General features: G+C 58.5%; 2 protein-coding genes across 3 annotated transcripts; both read right to left on the minus strand.

Annotated features, from left to right (window-relative positions):
• Positions 1-955: 955 nt before the first annotated feature.
• Positions 956-14,993, minus strand: TRIT1 (tRNA isopentenyltransferase 1). Of its 2 annotated transcripts, XM_041460855.1 has the most exons (11): positions 14,822-14,993; positions 9,744-9,884; positions 9,236-9,334; positions 8,892-9,040; positions 7,951-8,093; positions 7,591-7,702; positions 7,402-7,514; positions 6,347-6,424; positions 4,721-4,830; positions 4,307-4,424; positions 956-1,542 (listed from the first exon to the last, which is right to left on the minus strand). In XM_041460855.1, exons 1-11 carry the CDS (start codon positions 14,975-14,977, stop codon positions 1,403-1,405), a joined length of 1,359 nt encoding a protein of 452 aa, XP_041316789.1. In that variant the 5' UTR covers positions 14,978-14,993; the 3' UTR covers positions 956-1,402. The 2 variants fall into 2 exon arrangements, with proteins under 2 accessions (XP_041316789.1, XP_041316790.1); XM_041460856.1 differs by lacking the exon at positions 6,347-6,424.
• A 2,197-nt stretch (positions 14,994-17,190) lies between these two features.
• Positions 17,191-21,765, minus strand: MYCL (MYCL proto-oncogene, bHLH transcription factor). The gene is made up of 2 exons (XM_041460849.1): positions 21,178-21,765; positions 17,191-18,910 (listed from the first exon to the last, which is right to left on the minus strand). Exons 1-2 carry the CDS (start codon positions 21,680-21,682, stop codon positions 18,330-18,332), a joined length of 1,086 nt encoding a protein of 361 aa, XP_041316783.1. The 5' UTR covers positions 21,683-21,765; the 3' UTR covers positions 17,191-18,329.
• Between the last annotated feature and the right edge of the window lie 4,828 nt (positions 21,766-26,593).

Raw genomic sequence — 26,593 nt, forward strand, 5'->3', positions numbered from 1 at the left:
CACGGGGCTTCACTCCCAGCTCACACTTCAGGCTGGGAGAACACAATTCCATGCCACGACCTCGTGGCCATGTGTTCCAGCACTGGGCTGAGCCCACATCCATGGGTTGAGTCAGCATGGATGGCAAACAAGTCTGGGCTGGAGCAGAGGCTCAGCTGGCACTGCACAGACCCAGCAACACCGCAGTGCCCAGCATTCCAAAGCTTGTGCCCAGCTCTGCCCAGTGCCAAATTCCCAGCTCTTCCCTTCACACAGCCCGAGGCAGCTGCCCCACGCGGCACTACAGGAATAATTCCACGCTGAGGAACACAAACTGGAGGTTTAACCTAATCCCCACCAAAGCAGGAATCTCCAGAGCCCGCGCTGGCAAATCCACCCACGCAGCTCTTCCCTGGCAGGATAAGCCCTGGCTCTTGCCACATGGCACAGCACAAGGAAAAACCTTGTGCTCTACCAACCCTCAAACCCTCCTAGCTTTGAATGTGCCAGGAGAATCCCAAAGGCTGTCCTGGTTTCACCAGAGCGGCATTCCAGGCACAAATGGCACTCACATCCTCTAGGAACAATGGGACACCAACTGCCTGGCAGCCACAGCACCAGGAATTTGCTGCTCAGTAGCCTGGATTCAAATTCGGGGCCAGTTCCCAGTGCCAAACCACAGTGTAAACCCCCGGGAATTCTGCCTTAACTAGGACAGGCTCATCTGTTGCAAACTCGATGAGATCATTTCCAAGTTCCTGTTTAACAGGTGCCAGCTCCTCCTGCACCTGCTGTGTGCACAGGGCTCCCTGCCCCCACCAGGCTGGGAACATCTGCTCAGCTCCCTCAGGAGCTGTGGAAAAGGTGACTGGGAGAAGGAACCAGATCTCCTGCCTTGTGCCCAGAGCAGGGAACCGGGGCCAGGTAGAATCAGAGAGCAAGGAAACCGCGCTTGTTAACAGGGAGGGGAACCCACAATAATCCTGCAACTTTATTTGCATGTAAAAGAACAAAAAAAAATAAATATCTTCTCCACAATAAAGGCAGGCAGAGCTCGCTCAGCTCTGGAGCTGCACCCCAGGCCAAGCTGGAGGAGTCGGGGTATTTCTGTCTCTGAGATCCACACAACCACATCCCAGCAGCTCAGCCATTCCAAGGATGCAGCTCTGGCAGGAATTCACACTTTGCATGGGAGGAGGCTCCCAGCAGCCTTGCCCCGGGGCCCAGCCCGTTCCAGGCAGGGCTGGGGGAGCATGGGAACACAGCGGGATGAGGCCACATGAAGAGGATCCGACGGCCTTTGCCGTCACACACCTGCCTCACCCCAAAAAAAAAATGACTCAGCTCCTTGCTTCAAGGCTGCCCAGGACTAAGGAGCTTCCTCTCCACGCAGGTGGATGCACAGCTGCTCCCTCTTCCAGGCCTAAGGCAAAGGCAGGCTGCCATCCTCATCTGAGGTCTCTGTGTCCCCACTGTCCCTCACGGTCCCTCTGGCATGGTTGGACTCCTCCAGCTTCCTCCTCTTCTTCAGGTGGTGCAGGTGGGATTTGGACCGTGTGTGAGCTGGAGGAAGAGGCAAACAGAGCCTTTAATCCGTGGAATTTGGAGGAGGAAACAGCCAAACCCTCCCCACGAAGGGCAGAGCAGCCTCCCTTCCCAGCACAATTCACTCCCAGAGAAAAGTGAACTCCCAAACCCTGCCCTGGCTGCTCCTCTGGACACTTCCAGGCCAAATTATCAGGGCTCAGAAGAGGACAAAGCTCCCAAATTTCCTCAGGAAGAACTGAGAGAAGGAAAAATCCTGGTTCTGTGTAAGCAGAAGATTCCGGGCTGTCACTGCCAGCCTCTCCAGGGAAGAGGGAGTGTGTTTCCCAAGAGGTGGCACTTTGCAGGCTGCAGGTGAGCTTGTGCAACTCCCTGCTCCCCATGGAGAGCTGCCAGGATCATTTGTAGGGCTGGATCCCTGCACCACAGCACTGGGAAGATCCTGTGCATCCTACAGGGCAGCCAGGGAAAAGCCTGGAGCAGAATTAAAACTTCTGAATCACTCCAGGGCCCAGCCATGAATGCTGTGCAGCAGGAGTCAGATGGGAACAGAGGGCTAATCCCAGGGATTCAGCTTGGAGCAGCAGGAGCTGCATTTCTGGGTGAAATCACATCCTTAAGGACAGCCAAACCTCCTTATCAGCGGTTTTATCTCAGGGGAGGCTTTGTCTGACCATCCTGGCAGGGTGGTTTTGCCTTTTCCAAGAGATCAGAGCAGCAATTAAAGCACAAACTTTTCAAGCAGGGCCTTAATTAAACGAGGGTATGTGCTCTGCTGAATCAAGGCCCTTAGGTGTTTTCCAGCCATTCCTTTTTCTGCCAAAGGATGAAATCACATGCAAAGCTGCTGCTTTATCACAATGCTGGAGGGTCACCCTCACCCTGAGATAAAGTCTCACCTCCTGCAATTTGTCACAAGCAACACCAAAGCTACAGTAGCTCAGGAAGTGCCAATTGCTGCTGCTGTCTGGGCAGCAGTGCTCTTGAAGTCCACATAAATTGTAAAATCAGATAAAATTTTTAAATCCCCCAGAGCCAGCAGGGTGCTGGGAAGCAGTTCCCAAAACTCTCCGTCACCTGACCTAAGCAAACAGACCAGAGTGCAGATCCACCCAGTTCCCACCACTGTTTTCACCTTCCTTTTTTTCCATTTTGCAAGCACAAGTAACACCCAGCTTTGGAACATTTTTCTCCCACCATCTGTGGATCTGAGCCCAGTTCAGCTGGACACAGAGAATAACAGCTGGTCTTGGCTCAGGGAGGCACTGCCACCATCAATTGGTATCTGGGGTGACATCCCTAAGGACATGGAGGGATTTGGGGGGGTCTCGAGGAGCTCCCACTCAGTCACAGAGCTTTCTGGACCTAAAGGATGACAGGGACATGAGAGTTTTGAGTTCTGGACAAACAGAGCTCCTTCAAAGCACCTCTGAGACAGCTGAGACTAGATAAAATAACAACTGCACTTAACTGATCTCACTGCAAGGAGCCTCCCCCAAAGAGCAGCTCCAGTCTTTGCTTTCAGCACTTCCCTGCCTCAGTCAGGAATAAGCAACTCCTTCAAACCCAACAACCTGGGAAATTTATCTTTGGTTGTGTCTCATCTGCTTGTTTTGGCTGGGGCAGAGTTGATTTCCCTCACAGTAGCTGCTCTGGGGCTGTGTTTGGATTCGTGCTGAGCACAGGGCTGATAACTCAGGGATGTTTTGTTATTGCTGGGAGCTCTGGAACAGAGTCAAGGCCTTTTCTGCTCCTCACAGCCACACAGAGGGGCTGGGGGTGCACAGGGGGTTGGAGGGGACACAGCTGGGAGAGCTGACCCCAGCTTACCCCAGGGACAGCCCAGGCCATAGAGCTCATCCTTCCTGGGGGGAAGGAAAGGGGGGGACAAGGGAATGATGGCATTTGTCTTCCCCAAGTCATGTTAGATGTGATGGAGCCCAGTTTTCCTGGGGATGGCTGAGCATCTGCCCAACCATGGCAATGAGTGAATTAATTCTTAGTTTTGCTTTGCTTTCTCTATTAAACTTTAACTCAACCCACAATTTTTCTCACTTTTAGCCTTGCAATACTCTCTCCCAGACAGAGAGTGGGAGTGGCTGTGTGGGGCTCAGATGCTGGGGTTAAACCATGACCCTGCACATCCTGTATTTGGGCAACACATGGAGATTTACCAGTTTCATTTCTGCAGCCAGTTTCCCCATGACTTTTTGTTTCTCGTTCTCAGCATGAGCCTCCCAGCACAGATAAATTCACTGACTTAATCTGATTCCAGCTGAGCTCTTTCAAAGTAAAAGAAAATCCCTTTCTATTACTATTACAGCTAGGAATAGTTTAAAAAGGAAAAAAAAAAACCAAAACCCACACACAAAACCCACAAGTAGGAATTATTACAGCAAAACTGAGCTATTAGAAACATTAAGAAACTTTCATTTACACAACAGAACTTTAGAGGAGAGAGATTTGCTCTGTGCTTTTTGAGGAAGCATCCACATTGCTGTGAAGGACCAGGAGCCCTGACTAAACACAGCAGCTCTGAGCTTGATGCCACATACAGATCCCTGGTGTGATGCTCTCTGTGTTTTCAGGGTGCTGGGAAGGGGGGAAACCCAGGGAAGGGGGGAAATCCTGACAGATGGCTCCTGTGGCACAGCTCCTGCAAACAACCCTTGAAAGGCCAGGATCATGAGCTGGGGGTCATCTGGCCACAGGAGAGCTGCTCCATCACCCCACAGAAGCTCAGCCCTCCCAGGTGCCCTCCTGTGCCCTGTGTGGGCCCTACCTGCCCACTCCCTGTCCCCGATGATGAGTCTGTCACAGAGCTGGCACACGCGATGGCTCCGCTTGTTCTCCTGCTCGTCCTGCTCCATCCTCAGGGGCTCTGCCGGGGGCTCACGGCCCTGCAGATCAAATAATGCCTCAAACTGGGCTCTGCCTGTGTTCACTTTCGTAGAGTTTGGGATGGGAGCTTGCCAGACTCAGACACAAGCTGGCAAGGTAGACAGAGGAGTTTTATCAATGCAGCATTGGGCATTGGGGAAAATGTTCAGCTGAGACAACAAATCTACTGCTGCAAGGAAATGCCAAGGTTGGGCATGTGAACAGCCAGCCCTGCTCCAGGGACAGACTGTGTGCCAAGTGAGGCGGCCTGGAGACCACAGAGAAGTCAGAGAGTCAAAGCCCAGCTGGCCAGTACCTGGATGAAGCTCTCCACGATCTGCAGGGCAGGTTTCAGCACATCCTCCTCCCACCGCTGGAGATCAGACACCTCCAAGCCATAAACTGGGGGCACATTGGGCCCAGGACCTACAGAAACACAACGAGGCAGGTCAGCACCAGAAACCCTCAGCACCCCCTCCCAGAACCCAGGGGGAGCAGAGGGATCTGCTTTTTCCTATCAGCATTCAGAAGCCAACAGCACAGGCTCTCCAGAGCCAAAATTCCCTCCTGCAAGCAGCAGGAACACCTCAGGACTCAGGGAAGCATCTTCACAGCTGGCTGCCCTTGGGAGAGTGTTCTGGAATCTGAGTGTGCCAACAGCCCATCACAACAACAAGCACCTCAGCCCAGCCCTGGTGCACAGGGAGCTGGGAAGATGAAAGAGCTGGATCCAGGCACAAAGCCACCACACCATGCCCACAAAGAGATGCAGGCATGGAGCCTGGATGAGGGATCTGAGCATGCAGATTCCCACTCAGAGCTGGAACTGATTGTGCAGGAGCTGATGCTCCTGGTTCCTGGCAGGAGATGCTTTATTAATGACAAGGGACAGGTTCACAGCCACCCCTCTGGTCTCCCCTGGCCCAATTCCAGGACACAGGGCACTTGCTGCAGCCTGGACAGGGTGAAAGAGCTGCCAGCACAGAGCACCTGCTCCCTGGGTGACCTGGCTGCTCTCCACAGCTCACCTGCCCTCCACGGGCACCTGGCTGTCCCTGCCTGGACAAAGCCATCAAAGGCTCCACGTGCCAGTCCCCAGCAGCTGCTGGTTTTATTGCTGTGCCCACAAACAAGCCCCTGACAGGCCCATCTGAAGCACACCTGCCACCAGAAAGGTGAGCTGAGCCACCCAGCACACGGCTCTGCCAAAACTCCTGCGCCTCCTTCAAAGTCCGTCTTTTTTTTTTGACTCGAGTTTCTCCCTGCCTTCTCTTTATTTCTTTTTTATTATTTATTTTATTGTTGTTTTGCCCCTACTGAGCACCTTTCAACAAGTGCCCGGCTCCCAGCTGCTGCTGCTGGCCCTGCTCCAAGGCTGGGGCTGGGATGGGGAAGTCCTGCTGGCTCCCTGCCACTGCACAGAGCACGGCCTGGGCTGCAGCAGCCACGGGGCTCCTGCTCCTAATCTGGAGGGCAGCTGTCAAATGGGCTTTGCTCCCTGCCAGGAGCATGTGTGGGTGCGTGGGGACCCCTCCCTGAGCCCCCCAGGAGCATTTGGCAGGATAAGCTGCAGGGATGTTGTGACCATCATCATCATCTAACAGTGCCTGACACGGGGCTGAGCCTCTGGTTGGGATTTATCCCTCCTGATGGCTGGGAGGGATGGGGTACAGGGGTACAGGAGGAGGAGCTGGCTCTTGAGTGTCTGGGATGAGAGGCTGTGGACAGGACACTTCTCAGGAGGGGAAGGAGATCTGCTCTGAAACCCAAACCAGCGGGAAGGAACTGGGAGAGGCAGAGCCTCGTGGGTGGATGGGGACACTGGGTGGCTCCTGGAGGGTCTGGCTGGGAGCAGACTCCCAAACACAGGCTGCCCCAAAGCACCAGAGTCCCCTGTGGAGCTGGGGTGGGGCATGAGGAGAGGTGGGGGCAGAGGACTCACGTTTCAGGAAGCGGTTCCTGACCCATTTGTTCTGCCTCCGGGCGTATCTCTTGGTCACCTGCTTGAGGGCCTGGATCCCTTTGGAGCAGAGGGATTAAACAGGAGAAAAAAAACACCCCAGAGGTCAGTGAGAAGAGGCTGTCAGCTCTAGGGAAGGGAAATCACATAAGAAAGGAGTTTGTGCTGGGTGGCACCATGGGAATTATTTTTACTATCAGTCTGGGGGTCTGTGCCTGCACTGAGAAGAGGCTGGACAAGGTACCCCAAATGTCCCTGAATAAACAGAGGGTGCAAAGAGCCCAAACCCTCCACCCTGAAGCTTTAGCAGGTAGGACAACCTGTTCAAGTGCTGCACTGCTCTCATAATGCCCAGTTCTCTGCACAAATGGAGCCCAGGACTGCTCATCCCTCCGAGAGAGGATGATTTACCACTCTACAACTGCTCAATATTTAGTACCAGGCTTATCAAATCCCTCCTAATCGTCTCCTGAGCAGACACAACAAGCTCCTTCTGCATCAGACTTGTTTTCAAGCCTTTTATCATTTCTGTGGTTTCTTCAGTCTCTTCTTCCACACTGAACCCTCCTTGGCACAGATGGACTTTGGGTCCTCCCTGTGTGGAGAGCAGCTCCCCTCCAACATCAGTCCAGACATTCCAGAATAACACACCACCAAAGGCTGCATCCCTGCTGACTGATCCTCACATTCCTCATCACCACAGAGCTGCTGAGTTCTGCTTCATTCCTCTTTTCTAGCCCTGCTGCTCTCCACAGCATTCACACCCCATCTGGGATCCCAACACCCAAGTGGACCTGCTCCAGATCCCAAATCAGCTGTACCCTGTGCATCCTGCAAGAAAACCTGAGGGGAGGGAGGGTCTGCTCTGGGTGTGCTCAGAGATGCTCTGCAATCACTGGAAAACGAATCCCTGTCCCTCTGGGCTGGCAGAAGTGGGAAATGCAGAGAGAAAGGTGCAGCTGGGGCTGTGACCTCGGTTTAGAACATCTTGTGGTGTCACCTGGAGCTTTGTGGGGCACACAGGGTGCTGCTCCCACCTTTCTCCAGCAGCAGGGCACTGGTCTCGGGTGAGCAGCTCCCCTCACTGACGAGGTACTCGTGGAATTCCTTGAAGCCAATGGACTGGAAGATGCCGTGCTGGTAATCCTGCCTGGAGAACCAAAGGCAGGGGTCACATTGGGAGACCTCCAGAGGGAGGAGCAGAGAGGATTTGGCTGCTCACCCACCGGTTCTCTGCCACCTTCTCCTGGTTGTAGCGGCGGTGGAAGTCCCGCAGCTCCTCCAGCAGCCCCGCAGCCACCATGTCATCCACCCGCTTCTCCAGCCGTGCATCCAGAGCTGCAGGAGGAGAGCAGGACACGCTGAGCCACGGGGAGCCCTGTCCTGGGGGCTGCACAGCCTGCCAGGACAGAAGCCAGCACTGCCAGGCTGCTGCTGCTCCACCTGAGGAAGGCAGAGCCTGGCAGGTCAGGGAGTTCTCTGTCACACCCACTGATGCCAGAGGAATTGCTGCCTTCTCCAGGGAGGAGGCTGGGGCAGGAGCAGGGAGTCAGCCCTTCCTCAGCCAGCCAGGAGCCCGCTCTCACCTGCCTGGTCTGCATGGAGCCACAAGATGCAGGAATGTGGGTATTTCAGGGGCCCACCTAAGGGCCCCCCACCTTCCTCCTCCTGCTGCTGGTGCAAGATTTCACTGTGGGGGATCCCTGTCTCTTCAAACACTTGGAGGCTCCTGGAAGCAGAGACACACAGAGCTCAGAGGCTGGGTGAGAATGAGCATTGCCATTCCCCCAGCAGCCCCGGGGGCTCCAGCAAAGGGAACCGCAGACACTCCGAGATCCAACCCTCTCATGTGGGGGGAGGGCAGGTTCCAGCCCCGTCCCGTGCCTGGCATCCACACACACCCAGCTCCTGGGGGTGCAGTGCTGGCACCCAAGGAGCCCAGAGCACAGCCACCCACTCCTGCCTGGCACCGGGACAAGTCCTGCAGGGGACAGGGATCTGGCTCCAGCCCTGCCCTTTCCAGCCAGGCAGGGCTGCAGGGAAGGGACCAGCGCTGAGATGCTGCTGTGGAGCTTTACCCAGCCCAGGCAGGGAGGGAGGGAGCTGGAGGAGCTGTGCTGGTGCCCCACCCTCCATCCCCCTGCACCGTGCGAATGGGGTGGGCGGTGTTCTGCTCCCCGGGGCCAGGGCTCGGCTGGGACAGAGCAGCAAGCCTGGTCTTGCTGCCGCGCTGTTCCCACAGAGCTCAGCTATGTTACTCAGCCAGCAGGGCAGCTTGCTCTTTAAATAGCTCCAGACAAACCCTGCTGCTGCTGGGGCACGGAGGGGAGCAGCCCCAGAGCACAGCCCAGCACCCCAAAGGCAGCTTAGGCTGGGGCTGTGTGACCAAAGGGCTCAGATCCCAGAGAGTCCCCAGCTCTAAGAACCCAAGAGCATCCACCTGGGGTGGGAATGTTCATCCTGCTGTGCTCCCAGGCACACAATTCCCTTGGGAAGGGCTGCTGGGCCCTGGCACCTCCAAGCTCACCTGGCCACCTTGCGCTTGTCGTGGGGGTGCAGCTTGGCCGCCATCTCCGGGTCCACCTGGCTCAGGCGCCGATGGAGCTCAGCGCTGTCCAGCTGCTCCAGCTCCACTTTCCTGTCACTGTCAGGCCTGGGGGCACTGCTGGGCTTCTCCTGTGGGGCACAGCACAGCCCTGAACCAAACCCTGTGTGAGCAAACATGATCCCCTAGAGCCATGGGGTGAAGGAGGGGCTTTAGGTTCTCTTTGCCCCTCACTAGCAGGGACAGCACAGTGCCAAATTGCAGGAAGTCTGCTCTAACCATGGGATTCATCCTTTCCCGAAGGGATTCACAGCCCCCCACAGTACCTTGGTGTTGATAAGGACCTTCCAGAGCAGGGACTCGATGTAGTAGTTGGTTCCTCCCACAACAATGGGGATCTTGTCCCGGGCAAAGATATCTTCAATGTGCCAGAGTCAAGGAGCGTAAGCAGAGATGCAGACCAGGGGGAGAAGGCTGTGGGAGCAGCAGTCTGGGGCTCAGATCCCACTCTCCCAGCCCCAGGGAACCAGTAAGGCTGCAGGACAGGCTTAGAGGTGTCCCTGATCTCTCATTACTCTCTGTGACCTCTGCCAGCCACCACTAAAACTCAGGGACACCCCAGGACTGCCAGGGAGGGCAACACTCAGCACAGATCTTCCCTGGGCTGTCCTGAGGGTTCGCTGGGTAAAAGAAGCCCCAAGCCCCTCTCACCAGCAGAATCCTCTGGAAAAAGAGTCAGTTGGGATGTGGAGAGCCCAAACATGGATCCCTCTGGCCATGGAGGGGGGAAGCCCATTCCTGCTCAGCCAGGCAGGCTGCAGCATGACAGGATATCAGAGGCACGGCTTTGTCCCTGAAATCCACCACGGTGTAGTTGGAGACAAGGGGATCCACAAAGCTGATCATGTGGTGTCTGCAGAGACGCTGCTCCTGCAGGGAAACCTTGTTGGTGATGATGTCCAAGCCCTTGTACACCTGGGGAAGAGAAGAGCCTGTCCTTCACCTCTGTGAGACCTGCACTGACCACTTCCCCCTGTCCCTGTCACTTCTCCCTGGGGCAGGCAGCACAGGCAGGGCACAGGCAGGGGCACAGCAGGGGCACGTGCCACCTTCAGGCAGGGCAGCAGGAATCCTGCCAACACCTGCTCCTGCCAGGGCCAAGCTGCCTCTCTCTGCTGTTTGTTCCTGCCCACGGGAGATGAACCGTGGAGTCCAACGGCTCGTGACTGCTTTCCTGCTTTGATACAACCATGTAATTAGGGGTGGGAGGGCTGATTGAGCTCTTGGACAGTGCAGCCAGAGCCTTGGCAGTGTCACCAGCCCAGCACAGAGCTCCAAAGTTAGGGCCTCCAAGCTGCCACCCCCTCATCTGCTGCTGCAGCTCAAAGCTCAGGTGTGCTGTTCCCCAACGTTTCCAGCACAGCACAGATCCTTCTGGGAACAAGGATCATTGCTTCCTGCAACACAGAACAGATTCCAGGCAGGAGAAGTGAGGACAGCTCCTCACCCTGCTTCCCATGCAAACACAACCCTCCTCAGCACGGGGAGCTGGCAGCTCACAGTGGGGCACATAAAGCCTCTCTGTCCAGCCCAGCTCTGTGCTGTGCCCAGGATTGAGCAGGATGATGGCAAAGGAGGTGCTTTGGAAGGATGTGTTTAGCTCTCAGAGCCTTCCTGCTTAAGAGAAGTCTCCCAGCACGGGATAAACCAGGATGATGGAAAAAAGGACTGGAAATGGCTGTACTCATTTCCTCCTCCATCCCCCCCAGAAACCACCCCAGCCAGACTACAAGAAATAAATTTCCCCTTAATCCCCTGCCAAGCCTCCTGCTGCAGCACCACCTCCACCCACTGCTCCCCTGGTCCCAGACAGGAGGACAAGGTGACACAGAGGTGACCCACGGGCACCGGGCACAGAGGGATGATGTGAGGTTAGTGGAGCAGGGAAGCCCGAGCCCTGCCTGGAGCAGTCATGCGAGCTGCTGGAGCTGCCGGGGCGGCTGAACCAGCTCTGCTCCCACCTTGCTTAACTCCAGCCCTGGGAGAGCCAGGGCTGGCTCCTGCTCCCATCCCAAAAGGCTCACCCGGGGGGCAGGAAGAGAGGAGGAGAGGGAGGGCAACCAAAGCCTGCAGAAAGGCAGCTGCCCCAGGGGATGGTGAGCAGGCAGGACGAGCCCACAGGCAGCTCTGCCAACGTGCCCCGTGGCTGCGGGCAGCTTATTGATCCCTGGGCTGGCAGCTCCATTCAACACGGGCTCCAGCCGGCACAGAAAAGCTTTGAATTCAGTGAGCTTTGGCTCTGTGCCTGCTCTCCCCATCTCCAACCCTCCAGCTCCTCCAATTCCCACTGCCTGCCTGGAATCACAGCGAGCACAGAGGGCTCGGAGTCAACCAGCAGCTCCCAGTGCCCTGCACGGGCACATCCAGGACACACAGTTCAGGCTGCTATCCCCGGCTTCTCCTGCAGATTAAACACCGAGAGCCTCTGGAATAGCTGGCAACAAGGGGAGGAATGCGGTGTCAGTGTGTGGGCTGGGAGGAAACAAAGGCAGCCTTTTACACACAAGCAGTAAGCCCCGAGAAGGTTTCCACCAGCTGGCTGTCGGCAGGGCCTCGCACCGAGACGTCCTCCTGACACTCATTTCTATTTTCAGCCAGCGGCTCAGATAAGCCTTTGTTGCTTTCTAAGGCCCCAAAACAGATTAGCAGCAGCCTGGAGCAGCCGGGCTCCGAGACACGGAGCACAAGGCAGCACTAAAGATGCTTAGCCTTGACGGCGTCCTCCCACCGCTGCGCTGAGCCCCCGCGCTGGGCTGGGAGGTCACCCTTTGGAAAAGGTGGGGAAACTGAGGCAGGACACACAAACCCCCATGACTTTCAGGATCTGCAGGCCTGGAAGGGGAGGTTCTCCCAAATCTTTGTTCTGCCATTAGTTCTGTGCGTCGTTCCAAACTCTGTCACCACTGGGGGGGAAGCACCATGCTCAGCCTGAGTGCAAGGAGTGTAGGAGGTGACATGACAGACCCCAAACACATCCAGGCCGTCCACAGCCAGGAAAACATCAGGATTTCACAGGGGCCATGCTGCAGAGGGGCATGGAGGACCCAAACCAAGAGAGGGTGCAAGGACAGCACGACTGACTCCCTACCCTGATCCTGCAAAAGGTCTGGAGATGTCCTGACTCCACACACTGACTGGCAAATGTGTGCTACAGCAACTGCATCACCACTCCCAAGGGAGAAATCCAGAATGGACAGTGGGATCAAGAGTGGATGGGGCCCTCATCAAGCTGGCACAGGGATCCCTGCATGTTCACTGCCAAGAATGAAGAAACAGGACTGGTTTTACCCTGCCTGGCTCTCCAAGGAATTATTTACTCCTCAACCAAACTCACTGGGATGACAAACAGCAACAGAAAGGACAAAAAGAAAGATTAAGAGGCCAGCAGATTAACCAGAGCTGCTGAGCTGCAAGCAGGCAGCAGTTAAGTCTGTAATTTGAGCACGGCGACTCAGAGCCATGACGAAAAACACCCTGGAGATGGATAGAGGGGTGCCTGTGTGTGGGAACAGGTGGGCTCGGGGCTCCCCAGCCCCTTCCTGCTCCAGCAGCTGCCCAAAACACTGCCAGCATTTGTCAGCGCTGCTCAGAGCCCAGCAATGAATGCACACAGGGGGCTGAGGGCGACACGCTCGCTGGCAGCTGTCAATCCCCAACTAGCAATGGGATTTCCAAACCCTGGCGAGTCTCCCGTGAGGACAGCAGTGCCAGCCCCGCGTGGCAGAGGGACACGCCACGAGGAACAAAGGCAGAGAGAGAGAAAGGAGCCCCGGCTGGGGGGCACCGGGGGCCGGTGGAGCGTGGTGGGGGCCGTGCCGGGGGCTCCCCCGCCTCGGCAGCACGCTGCATTACGGGATAAAGCAGCCGAGCTGCTGGGCCCTGGCTGCACAGTCACGCTAGAATGAGATTAAAAGGAAAGCAGGACAAGAGCCACTGGAGCCTGGATGCCTTGGGGCGCCTGCAGCAGGGTCCTCCCCGCGCTGGCCGCATTCCCATGGTGGGGACTGAAAGGAGCAGGGCACAGAACGCAGGCTCCGAAACATCCACCAGCAGGGATTCAGCTCCTAAACATCCACCAGCAGGGATTCAGCTCCTAAACATCCACCAGCAGGGATTCAGCTCCTAAACATCCACCAGCAAGGATTCACGGCGTGCCAGGAGGCTCCAAAGGCGCCTGCAGAGCTCGGGATGCTGCAGCAGCCTGGTGGTCACAGCATGGTCCAAGCCAGCAGCCACTTCCCCAATATTAAAGATGGGCAAAGCTCCTGCCTTCACGTTTTGCCCTCTCAGGATTTCAGTTCAGCTCAGGCCTCGTTTTTTCCCCAAGTGCTTAAGGGAAATATTGCATGAAATTACTTTCTGATTGCTTGCCCCAAATTCAGGAGAGTGAGGTTTTAAATTTAGCTCAGTGGGACACAAACAGTGACCAGGAAACAGGGAGGTGGGCACAGGACAGCAGGAGTTGATCTCTGAGCAGCACAAAGGGTGTTGCTGGCAGAAAACACCTTTTCACATAGAATAATAAACACATTTAACATTAAACTTGATGGAAAGTTCAGGCACTATAGGAAGTGAACAGTGAAAGTGCGGCTCAGTAAGGAAAATATTTTGCTAAACAACAGCAAAATTGTTATTCTTGTGGTGGCTGAAATGTCCATCCTGTGACAAAAGTTCTTGTAGCTGAACAAAATTAAGACAAGAAAAAGAGTTTTGGCTCCTTGCTGTTGACTTATCCCAACCACACAACTGATATATTCCACACTGCTGCTGGCAGTGAGAAATGAGACCATGGACACTCACTGGCAAGGAGAAAGTATAATTTTTAACACTCTTCTCCAAATCTCCTGGTGTCCCTTTGCTGATGCCAGAGAATACCACCCTGTGTGTTGCTCACTACCAAGTTACTCCAGCTGCTGCCTCCCCTTATTCAACCCTTTACACCTCTGTGTAACTTCTTGTGGGTTAAAATTAAAACACCTTCGCTCTGGTTTCATTCTGGAAGGTGAATTTATTGGGGACGGGGGGCTTAAAGAAAAACTTGGAACAAATTCCGCAGCTTTGGTTGTGTTCAGAGCCCACAGGGCAGGGAGGAGACACAGAGGCACTGTCAGAAAAACCAAAAAACTGCCCAGTAGGATGGGTACTGGCAATAGGGCACCAGGGACAGGACAGGGACACCAGGAGAGGGACACTGGAGCTGGCACAGGGGCAGCAGGATGAGTTCTAGGGCCAGGACAGGGGCACTGGGAATGGGACAGGAATACAGGGACAGGGGCACTGGGAACAGGGCAGGGATATGGGCACAGGGACACTGGGAACAGGGCAGGGATATGGGCACAGGGACACCGGGGACAGGATAGGGACACTGGAGCTGGCACAGGGACAGCAGGACGGTTCCAGGGCTGGGACAGGGGCACCGAGAACAGGGCAGGGACACCGGGAGCGCATTCAACGGGCAGGATCCATCCCGTGGGCCCTCCCCTACACGCACCCGGACACGGGGCCCGGGAGAACCGGAGGGAACCGGAGGGAACCGGAGGGGGGGGGCCTGGACCCTCCGGGGCTGAGCTTCTCCAGGCCCCGACCGGGCCCTGCTGCCCCTCCAGGCCCAGCTCGGACTTTCCGCGGTGCAGCCCAAGAGGCCCCGGTACAGGCCGGACCTCCCCCCGGTACAGGCCGGACTCCCTCCGGTACAGCTCAAACCCCTCCCGGTGCAGCCCAGGCCGCCCCCGGTAGAGGCCGAGCCGCCTCCCAACACCCCGGCCCAGCCCAGGCCCCGCCGGGCTCCGAGCGCGGCTCCTCCCCGGCCCAGGCCCCGCCGCGGCCTCCGCGGTGCCCGGCGCCGGCCGTACCTGCATGGAGTCGGCGCTGACGATCTCCCCGCCGAGGCGCAGCCCGAGCTGCAGCGCCAGCGCCGATTTCCCGGTGCCGGTGGCTCCCAGGATCACCACGAGCGGCCGCGGCGGCCGCGGGGCCCGGCCCAGGCACAGCGCGGCCGCCGCCGCCATGGCCCGGCCGGGGACGGGCGGGGGGAGGACGGGGCCGGGCCCCGAGCTCCGTGTGCTCCTCTCCCCGGCCCTCTCTGTGCTCCTCTGTCCCCTCACTCCGTGCCCCGGGTCCCCACAGCCGGCCCGGTGCCCTCCCCGTGTCCCGGGTGCCCAATCCCATCCCCAGTCCCGCGGGTCTTTTTCGGGTCCCCCGTTATCCCCCCAAGCCCCTCACGGCCTTGCCCACACATAGGGCTGTGCCCCGTGGTCCCTTTTTCAGCACCGGGTGGGAAGGATGCTGTTGCCGTGGCAACGGGGCAAAGCGATGGGGAGCGGGGCTGTTGCCATAGCGACGGGGCAGAGTAGGATGATGCGGGGGGGGGCTGCTGCCATAGCAACGGAGAGGAGCGTGTTGCCGTGGCGACCGCATCTTCCACTGAGGTTCGTCCTTCCCATCGCCACGGCAACAGGAGGAGATGGGGAGCGGGCCGCTGTCTCCGTGGCAACAGAGGGGAGGGAAGAGGGGAGGCCGTTGCCATGGCACCTCCGCGGTGCTGCTCTCCCTGGCAACACACATCCCTCGCCGTGGCAACAGGGAGAGAGGGAGGCTGCGGGCCAGGGGGGTGCGGGCAGCCGGCCCCCCCTCGGCAGGGAAGGGATTATCGCCGCCTCGGGAAACTGTCCTAAAAATTTGCCAGCCCAGGCGTGAAGGCGGCGTCGTGCCCAAAGCACCCCCGGGCCAGCACGGGGACGGGAGGGAAGATGTGGTGGGCAAGCAGAAGTGGTTTGGGGGGTACAGCAGGGTGTTAGCAGGGCAGCGTGCATCAAAAAATAACTAATTCAGGCCCCGGCAGTGCCGACTTGTGATGATTGCAGCTGACACTCACAAACTGCAGTGCTGAACAAGCAAGAAGAAAAGGAGAGCCCTGTGTGCTTATTTTGTTCACTTCATAGAACTGTCAGTCTCCTTCCCTCATCCTGACCGTGACAATATGAGAGGAGACACGTGCTCCAGTAACCAGGGAAGTTTCAGGTAGATGCATATGGATGCAGCCTTCAGGCAGGAGCACTCAAAGGTGTTTACAAACTGCAAGTCAGTTCTTCAGTTTGATTTGGGCTTTGGGGACATCTCCCACTGGTGACAGTCTCAGCTCAGGCTGTGGTTCTGCTCATCACTTCCAAGAAAGATAATTAATGTTTTAAACTTCCTATGTACCTTCAGCACGAAAAGAAATTTCGGGAGGGTCACCTTGAGCTGAGAAAAAGACGAGAGACTGCGAGTGTGAGTGTCACAAAACCACAACAAAAATAACCATTTGAGGGGCTGCTGCATCTGGGCTGTGTCTCCTGCGCATGGGCGAGGTGTCAGATTTAGGTCACCCCGCTCCCTGGTTAAGCTGTGGGTCATGGGAGCACCTTTTAATGCAGCTCTGAGAGGCTGTGACACCGAGTGATGCAACACAGAGTGTGAAACGCTGCTGGAAGCGAAGGGGATGGGTGTTCAAGGGCTTCTGTGTGGCACTATTGCTATTTAAGGCTGGTTTTCCCTGGGTGATCGAGGCTCCAGCAGCAGCTCCTGACTCCTCAGCAGTAACATAATCCACATCCCTCCTGCATTTAGAGTAAGACTTTTGCTGCCAGGACAAAGGAAACCCAAACGTGTCAGGTTTGGGGGCAGCAGGGAGAACACATGTATATATAATTTCATCCACTTGGCAGATCTGGGATGTGCAGTTCTCTGGGAGGAGTGGATTGCATTCCCCCTCCCTCTAGGGTTACTGCCAGGCACAGCCCCAGCCCCTGACCTGTGGGGCAGTGATCACCCCACACCCCCTGCCCCAAACCCCATTAGGGGGGTTTACAGTTACATCAAAGCCTTCTCCCAGCCCAGCCTGGGCTCTCTGCCCTTCCTTGCCACTAAAACCACTTAAAAGGAGGAAAAATAATCCAGGTGATTCATTTCCCTGGCCCCACCACCAACAACCACTTCTTCAAGCACTGGGAGAAAACCAGGACAAAGAGCTCAGTCTTGGTGCAGGCTGAGCCCTGGGGCAAAATAGATTAATTAATTAATTTTTATTCATGCCCAGGATACCCCAAAACCCAGGGGCCAGAGCAGCCCCCCCAGGAGCACCCAAGTGATGCATGGAAACCCACAGCATGGAAAAAGCCAACCCAGGCTGTTGCAATCTTATTTATTTATGAAGTATGAGGTAATGAAGAAAGTGCTAAATCCAACCAGTGTTAACTCTAACAGTCCTCAGCAGGTCAGCAGGGACCCCAGGGTGCCATCCTGTGGGACCACCCCTGCCAGCACCCCTGGGAGGGGACAGGGGACTGTGCCACCCACAGACTGGGCAGCAGGAGGGCACAGACAGGGAAGGCAGAGCAGCCCCCTGCAAAGCCCAAAGCTTTGCTGGGGATTTTAAGTGGCTGCTGGTGAAGGAGAACTCACAAGGGTGGGAAAAAGGGGTCACAAGGATGCTCACAAGGATGGGAAAGGGATAAAATTCCCTGTTATTGCAAACGGGTGGTTTGGAGAGCTGCAAAGGGGTGAATGGCCTCTGCGAGGACTCAGCTCAAGGGTCCAGCAGGAACCAGCCCCTTCCTGATCTCCCTAAAGTGCAGCAGGACTGAGCCCTCCCCCACAGCAGGAAATCCCCCCTTAAAAAAAAAAAAAAAAGTTTTTATATATTTATATATATATAAAAAAGCAAACTCTTTACCAATACTTCTCAAAAAGTGGTACAAAAATACAGTATAAAAACACAGCCTCCAGTATAAGACTCGCAGTTACAGCAGCAAGTTTCTAGAACATAAAATCCAGGACCAGCTACTGCGTGAAGTGACACAAGGAACTGAGGTACGGTCCAGCCGAGCAAGGGCAGAGCCCACGGGGTGCTGTCCATCCTGGTGAGAGGCACATCCTGCCATCTCCACCTCTGTGGGATCTCTCCAGAGGTGTGCCCCGTGCTGGGCTCTGAGTCTGCTTGCTTCCAGGAGCCAAGGCAGACGTGGTTGCTTGGGGTTTTTAGGGTGAGGTGGATGCCCGGCGATGCTGTCGGTGGCAGATGGCAGAGAGGGGTGCAGGAGCTGCTGGGGAGGGGGAATAAATTTGAGCTCTTGAACTGGAGAAGTCACTGAGGAAGCTTCACAGCAGGGACAAGGGAAATTTTGGAACACCCAGTGCCAGGAACCAACCCCAGGTAGGCGAAGCTGTTGGGGTCTCTGCTGTGGACCCATTCCCACAGCCACGAGCTGCATCACCCGGGGCCAACAGTTCAACAAGCAACCAAAAAATTTAAAAAATGTGCAAATTGAGAAGGAGCTGGGGGTTTGTGGGGACCAGAGTGGGGGGGGTGCACACCGGGTGCTAGTGCCCCTTAAAGTGAGCAATCCTTTTGAGCAGCTGTGTCTGGCGCAGCTGCAGCTGCCGCTTCTCGGCCGCCATCCTCCTCTCGGCGCTGATGAGGGACTGCAGGTACTCCGAGGATTTGCTCAGGATCACCACTTTGGGGGTCTTGGGGCAGCTGGCCAGCCCGGGCACCTGGTCCCTCAGGGCCAGGAAGCGCGAGCGCAGGTCGTTGCGCCGCTTGCGCTCCAGGTAATTGTGGTTTTTCCTCTTGGCCACGTCCTCGCTGTCCGAGCCGGGGTTGCTGCTGGGTTTTGGCAAGCCAGGCTCAGGCAGGGGCACGGCAGGGGTTGGCTCCACAGCGCTGGGTGGTTCGTCCTCCTCCTCCTCCTCCTGCTGCTGGTGCTGCTGGGGTGACTCGGGCGGGGGGCAGGAGTCTGGCGGCGAGCGGGCGGCGTAGTTGTGCTGCTGCTGGTGGACGGAGATGTGGAAACGCTTCATGCAGGGGTCCAGGGGGTCGGCACGGAGCGTGATGGTGACCGGCTTCCTCAGGCTGAGAGGTTGTCTCTTGTCCACTGTCACCACGTCGATCTCTTCGCCTTCTGCTCCCATGGAAAAGAAAAGAAATCTCCGTCAGATGGGAATGCCCAGTCACCTTTTGTCACCTTTCTGGGGGTCCCCACAGCTCCCTGAAAAATGTCAGCGCTAAAATTTACTTGTACACTGCAAACTCTGCGACCTCCAGAAGGGATTGAGTGATTTAAGTGCCCCTTCAATACCATCACGTGGGAAGCAGTGGAATTCCCCCCCTGTTTCTTGTGCCAAAATTGAACTGGGAGGCTTTACTTCCGCCTCACTTCAGCACCAGGAGCAACATGTGTTCATCATAAAGGATCATCAGGAAAAAAACACCCGAGCCCTCCTGCGAGGTGGGGGAAGCTGGAGGAGCAGGATGCTGGGACAGCCTAGTTCCAAAGTTCATCCCGGTCGGGTGCTTTCATGGCCCATTGGAATTGTAAATGAGGGATATAAGGGCAGAAGTACCCTTTGTTCCCCTCGGCTGCAGCTTCCCACCTCGGTGACTTGTTACTTTTCACAAGTGATAAAGCCCATTCAGCCCCGGCTTCCCGGGGACAGAGGGGACAATCCCCCACTGTGCAGGGAGGGAGGGAGAGGTGAAGAGGTCCCTACAGCAGACTCTGAACCTCAAAGGCATCTCAAGCCCAGAAACAGAAAGACCTAAATAAAGCATAATTGGTCCCATTCTGCCTCTGGGCACTGCTGTTGTCCCACCCCAGCAAAGCTCAGTGGCAGGGAGCTGGCTTTGGGGACAAGGTGAGCAGGCTCCAGACACGTCTGCTGTGATTGCCCTCACTTTAGGGGATATGCTTCAACTTTTTTCCTAAGCATTGGGGGAAAACAGCCGCTTGCTAAAAGTCCCCCGAGATGCTCAAACCACTTCCAGAATCGTGGGGAGAGGCCTGGCCCTCACTCTCCTGTGAGGGGGGCAGTGGTGGGCTTCTGATAGCGACCCCAGCCCATACCCCAAACCCTCCAGGCTTTGGGGTTCGGCCCAGGAAGCCCAAACCCGCCGACACTGGAGCTCCCGAGCAGGGGGACACTCATCAGTGTCACAACCCGCGCGGTCTCAGCCCCGTACACACGCTCATTAATAAAAACTCACACCGCCTAGTCCCGCCCCCCGCAGGCTCCCATTGGCTGTCCCACGGGGCCGGCCGGCTGTTCTGCCATCCCATTGGTCCGCGCTCCTGTCCATCAGCGCTGCCCCTCTCATTGTTTGCAATCTGTTGCTTTTTGTTCGGCGCCCACGTGGCGCGGCCGGACCCCTCCGGGACCCCCGCGGCACCGGGACCCCAGAGGCATCCCCGGGGCCCCCGCCAGCCCCCCGCATATTTGGGTTAAGCCTCTTAACGCCCGCGACCTGGCTTACAGTCCCCGGGCTTCTAATGGCATTAAGCCCCGCGCCGTGACTCACCGGCGCAGGTGGCGGCCACCGGCAGATTAATTAACGGGGTCACGGCACCGCTCCCACGGCAGCCGAGTCAGCCCGGCCTCGGCGGGAGCGGCGGAAACAACGCGCGGGCTCCGGCGGTGCCGCAGAGCCGCAGGGTGTTTGCAAATAACACCGAAAATTGGCGTGAGATTGGAGAGATGCGGGGCAGCGGCACCGCGCCGCCCTGGTGGGGGGGTTCGGGGGTATCCCCGTCCCAGCACGACCCCCGTGTGAACACCCGCACACCCCATGCGGGACGGGCAGACGCGCCCCGGGGCTGGGCTGGGCTGCGCCGCAGCCGGGGCGGCCGATCCTGCCCGTCCTACCGAGCCACCGCCTCCGGGGACACGCCGCTGCTCCCAAACCTGCCGCCCCCAGGGCATAGTTTGCCTTTTATCCCGAGGGAAGCCCGTCCCGGGTGGGCCGTGGGAGGAAGAAAGGGAAGCGGCCGAATTCACGAGCGGGCGGCAGAGCGCGGCGCAGCGCTCAGAACCCCAAACTTCGCACGCTGAGATGCAAACTTGCCCTTCAACCTTCCCACGAGGTTCCCGTGGGGCAGGGACGAGGGAAAGGAACCACCAGAGCCCCACGCAACATCCGCAGGGAGCCCCACGCACCCTCCCGAGAGGGACAGGGGTGTGCGGAGCAGAAACCCCGCGGGAAAGGGGAAGAGCCGAGCCCGCTTTGTTCGTGGGGCCGGGACCGGGGCTCGCTTGGAGTCTCAACAAAGGCGCAGCCCGGCTGGGAAGCTCCCTCCCTGCACACACATGTGCGGACACGCGTGTTCCCCACGCCGGGCTCCAGCCAGGCTCGGGGCAGCCGGCAGCTCGGCGGCGGAGCGGCTCCGTCCCTTACCGGAATCGCTCTGGCCCTCGGATCCCGAGGATGCGGGGATCTTGCTCTCGGCCAGCGGGCAGAGGAAGACGGCGGCGGGATCCACGCACTCGCTGACGGAGCTGCTGAAGCCAAAATCCTGCGCGAAGGACGGTTTGTGCGGCGTGGCTCTCTGTGTGCCCGTGGAAAGTTTCTCTGTCATCGCCTTCTCCAGCCTCTCCCGCGCTGAAAAACCGCTCCACATGCAATCCTTGAGGATGAAAGCGCTCAGGTTCCCGAAGATCTGCCCCGTCCCTATGAGATATTCCGGCTCTTCCCCGGCGAGGCAGTACCGGGAGAGCCATCCCGGGCGCTCCTCCGGCCCCGAGCAGCATCCCTTCTCCCCGGGGGTACCCAGCGGGGACAGCGGGGGTGTAGGGACCAGCTCGAACTTCTTCCAGATGTCCTCGCTGGGCGCCGTGGAGCGGTGGAAATCCTCCTGGGCGTCGTGATCGTAGAAGTAGTGCTGGTACGAGTCAAACTCCATCTCGGCACGGGGAAGGGGGCGGCCGAGACAAGAACGGGCTCACAGGACAGGGGCAGCCCCAGGGATGAGGGGGGACCCCCACCCCGGCGCCAGCCCCCGACCCGGGACCGCGGGCGCATTGTTCCCCCGTTCTTATAACCCGGCCGCGGAGCCCGGCCCCGCCCTAGCCAATCGCAGCGCGAATATTTGCATAAAGGGCGTGGTCATGCTCTGTGCCCCGCCCCTCTAAGGGATGCAGTGAGGTGGGCGCGTGGCCCCCCTGAGGGTCCCCCGTGTCGCTACCGGGGATGCTCACGGGGTTCTGGACCAGCAGCCCCCCCGTTCGCTGGGCTGGGGGCTCCTCGCTGTCCCCAGGAGCGCCCCGGGGGCTCCCAGCGCCGTCCTTGGCCCCCCGGGAGGGGCAGGGTTTGGGGGATCCCCCTCTGCAGGCGCTGGGGAGGGACACGCAGCTGTGCCACCAGCCCGGGGACGAGCAAAGCCAAGTGGAGAAGAGGGAACAAGTCACAAGGAGGCATCATTGTGCTGCCAGGGATGATTTTTGAGGGCTCTTTCTCGTCTGCTTGGCTGTCACCCCAGCTCCTGTTGGTTTGCCCAGCTCACACCACAGGCAGGAGGGTGGCTCTGGCACTGGGCAGCACTGGGGTCACTCAGTGTTTGTGTCCACCTCAGTGTGACACCCTGGATGCCACCTGGAGACATCCCCACTCCTTCCCAAAGCCCTCACAGGCCAAGCTAGGGGGTATTTCCACCCTGGAAGACACCAACTCCAGCAAAAAGGTGGCTGGAACAAGAAGGGACTGTGGGGACACCAGAAAAGCAGCTGGGGGACACAGGGCTCACAAGGAATGAGGTCTGTGCACAGAGGATGGGCCGTGGTGGGGTTGGGAGCCCTGGGGATGTCAGGAGCCACAGACTGGAGGGAAGTTGGGGTGTCTGGGACACACACAGCTCCCACCAGCAGCATTTTGCCCATGCAGCACAGGATGCTGCATCTCTCCAATGCCAAGTTCCTCCTAGAAAGGGCAATAAATGTTGTGAAAACACAGTGGGGCTTTCCCTCTTGCACTTAATTCTTACACACACACACAGAGGCACAAAGTCCACACTGAACCAGCAGATTCCCCTCACAGTGTGTGCGAGCACACTCGAGTCCCAGCAGCCTCCTTTCTTCACCCGGTGTGGATGAGGACACGGCAGTCCCGGGGGGACTGGGAGCCGGTGCCCGGGGTGCAGCACCGTCCCTGGAGGGAAGAAAATGTCCCAGTGCAGCGACCAGTACAGCCCAGCACTGCGATGCTCTTCAGGAACCAGCACAGCCCACTAAAGTCCAGTCCAGTCCGCCCAGTCCAGCCCAGCACAGACAAGCCCAGTCCAGCCCAGTCGGGTCCATCGCAGCACCCCCCCGGTTCCTCCCGGTTCCCCCCGGTCCCGGTCCCCGTCCGCCGCCACCGGCGGGCGCAGGGCGCCACCTGCTGGACCCGGGAGCAGCGCCCGTGGGGCGGCGGGGACGGGGACGCGCGGGCGACACCGCACCGAGCACTCCCCACCCGGGGGACAGCGCTGCCCATCACTCCGTGCCTCAGTTTCCCCATTGCCAGCGGGCACTGGGCAAGCAGCGGAGCGGGGCTGGCAGCGGGCACAGCGCTGGCCGCTGTCCCGGTGTGTCCCGGTGTGTCCCGGGGCAGCTCCGGCCCTTCCTTGGCTGGCTGGGGGCTCGGTGGACCTTGCAAATCTTTGCCAGCTCCAGCACCTGTGAGAGTGCTGGCCCGGGCTGAGGTTTCCCGGCTGTGGGGTCCCCGCCACGGCCACAGAGCCCTAAATTCTCTCCTGGCTCTTCCAGAGCAGCCCCGAGCATCCCAACCCTGCCCGCGGGGCTGGGGTCCGGGAATCCCGCTGGAGTCCGGGCTGATGTTCCCTTTGCACTCCAATCCCAGCTTCAGCCCCAGTCCCCAGCCACGCTGGATGTCCCCAGGGTGTCACCAGCCGAGCCCTGCCACCTCCGGGCTGCTCCCGCCCTTCTCCCTCCCTGGGAAGCGCGGGTGAAGCCCCCTCTTCCCCCTTAGGAAACAAATCGCCCTGCACGGAGGGGAGGGACCGAGCTGCCACACAGGTTTGTGCTGTCCCAGCAGCTGCAGTGACAAGTGGCCGTGGCTGGGGACGCGGCTGGCACTGCCCCTGTCCCAGCAGGAGCGCACTCCAGCCTATAGCGCCCGGCCACGTCGCCTTCCTCCCTCCTTTCCTTCCTCCCCGCGGCCTCTGGGACGGCTCCAGCTTTTCCCAGGGCGAGGCAGGAGCTTGTCCCGGCTCCAAGGGGCTCCGGATGCTTTGAAGGTGCAGAAGCAGCGCCGGGAGGAGCGGAGCCCTTTGATCCCGGTCCCTCCAGGCGCTGGGCAAACAGCACCGAGAGCCACCGGCTGTGCAAACACGGTGGGTGACTGCCCCGGGGCTGCGGTGACAGCGACAGAGGGACAGGATAACCCTGGCCGTGCCCCACAGCTGCAGGGTGCTGGCACAGGTCCCCAGCCAGCGCCGAGTGCGTGCCCCCGGTGCTGGCACAGCCCACGGGAGCTGCCGTGGCCCTGCTGGCAGCTGGCACGGCTCCACACATGATGCAAGGGCAGCTCCTGGTGGCCCTGTGCCCTTTGGATCTTCACTTCCAACAGGGCTGGGCTTTGAAACTCCAGATTCTAGAGGGTTTCCCCACAGTGGGCAGCCCCCAGAGCCTGGCAGGTGTCTCAGGGGTGTCCTGGGCTCTGTCTCTGGCTGTCCCCATCCCACTGCAGCCTTCAAACCACTCTGCCATGCCCACGGGAGCCTTGGATGCTCAGGAAGGGAGCAGAAGCTGTGCCAACACATCCTGGCCCATGTTGTCCCTCTCTGCCTTGTGACACGCCACGTGTAGCCCTGCAATGAGTCCCCTTTGTCCCCAAGAAGCTGATGGGCAGCAGGCACGGAGTCTGGCTGGAGGTTTGCAGAATGCAAACCAAACCCCTGTGGGCTGCAGGAACACCACTGAGAGCTGCCCAGCCTGACAGGGAGGGGGACAGTGCCCACAGCCCCGGGGTGACACCAGCCCCAGCTCCCTGGGAGTGCAGCCACCCACTCTGAGAGTGCAGAGAAAAGGAGAGGGAAATCCACCATCGGTTCCTGCTGCCTCCACTCCCTCCACTCATTTTGTCACTGTCACTCCCTGCCCGACAGCAGGAGGTGCCCTGAGCCCTGGAGAAGCTCTGTGGTGTCAGGCACTGCTGTCCCCCTGCTCAGGCAGCTCTGTGCCCCCCAGGAGCTCTGGGATCACCTCTCTCTGTTTGCCCCCAAGCCCATCCTCCTGTCGGGGCTGGCCCAGCCTGGCAGGGCTGTCTGGTTTCGGGTGCTCTCCCACTTGCTCAGATCCTGCTCCAGGCTGTGCCGGATGTGTGACAGAGGCAGGTGTGGGTGGCAGGAGGGATGGCATCCTGCACTGCAACCCCCATCCTTCCATGTCACCAGGGCCAGGATTTGGGTCCCATCCCCCAGTGGTGTCCCCAGCTGGGGGATGTGGAGGCCAGCCTGGTGTAGTGTCACTGAAGTGATTCTGGTGACCCTGTGAGTGGCCCAAGCCCAACCACCTGTGGGTCTCCAGAGTCCCCAGGCTTGGCAGGATCTGCTGCAGGGACATCCCAGCTCGGATCAGCCCTTGGTGGGTTATTTATCACCATGGGGATCCCCCAGAGCATCTGCTCGGGGAGGAAGGGCTCAAATCCCCCACAGGAAATTGTGCAATACCAGATCTGGGGGAGAAAATCCTCCTAATCCAGGGAGATCCTGGTGTGTCTACTTCTCCTGTTCATATGCAAGGCTGGGTTCCCCTATCTGTGGTCTTTCTGCACAATCTCTGTCTCAAATGCCATCTCTTTGTTCCCCTAAAGCCCTGTTTGCCCAGGAGGCAGCTCTGCTCAAGGACAGGAATGCCAAAAGCATTCCCAGGAGCTGAGGAGTCCCCGGGACAAAGGGAACAGAGTAATGGTGCTGGGGTCACACACGGTGGGGAGTCTGGTCCCTAGAGCATGGTCAAGTGCCACCACAGGAGTCCCCTCTGCTGCTGGACAAGAGATTTCCCTGGGGAAAAGAGAAACTTTATCAACTCCTCTCTTGATTTTTTGTGTCACTGCTTTGGACACCCTGAAGCCTCACACAGGCCCCCAGTCCCAAGGGGGTGGCATCCCTGTGACACAAGGCAGTGCCAGGAGAACCCACTGCAGGTGTATGAGGGGCCAGAAACTGTGAGTCAATGGTGACACCAGCTCAGTCCTCCCGAAACCTGGGAGTGCCTGGAGCTGCTGAGCCACCCACCCAGCTCATCTCTCAGGTCCTGCTGCATCCCAGATCCTGTCCTCCCTGCCTGTTCCCATCCCATGCCCAGCTCCAGGTGGCACTCCGGGCATGACACTGGTGCCACGCTGCCCCCCCTGGCTCGGCCCTGCTCCACAGCCTCGGCTCAGGGCGATCTTTGAGCTCTGCTGGCCTGAGCCAAGGGCAGCTGGTGGCTGTCACTGCGGTGACACGACACTGACACGGGGTCTGGTGTGCCCACATGGGCAAACAGCGCCTGGAGCAGCTGGGAGGGACTGGCATCGAGGTCCATGTGGCTATCCAGAGAGGGGGACACTGCAAGTGTCCCCTGCATCCTTTTTAGCAGGGCCTGTTGTGGCAGGACACGGGGTGATGGTTTAAACTGAAAGAGGGGAGATCTCAGTGAGATACAAGGAAAGTTTTTAACGATGAGGGCGGTGGGGCACTGGCACAGGTTGCCCAGAGAGGTGGTGGATGCTCCATTCCTGGAAGTGCTCAAGGCCAGGGAGGACAGGGCTCGGAGCAACCTGGCTGGGAGGTGACAGGGAGGTGGCAAGGAGGTGGCATGAGATGGGCTGT

Source organism: Pyrgilauda ruficollis, unplaced genomic scaffold (genome assembly GCF_017590135.1).
Source record: "Pyrgilauda ruficollis isolate IOZ18807 unplaced genomic scaffold, ASM1759013v1 scaffold149, whole genome shotgun sequence".
In the NCBI taxonomy this organism is placed as follows: domain Eukaryota; kingdom Metazoa; phylum Chordata; class Aves; order Passeriformes; family Passeridae; genus Pyrgilauda; species Pyrgilauda ruficollis.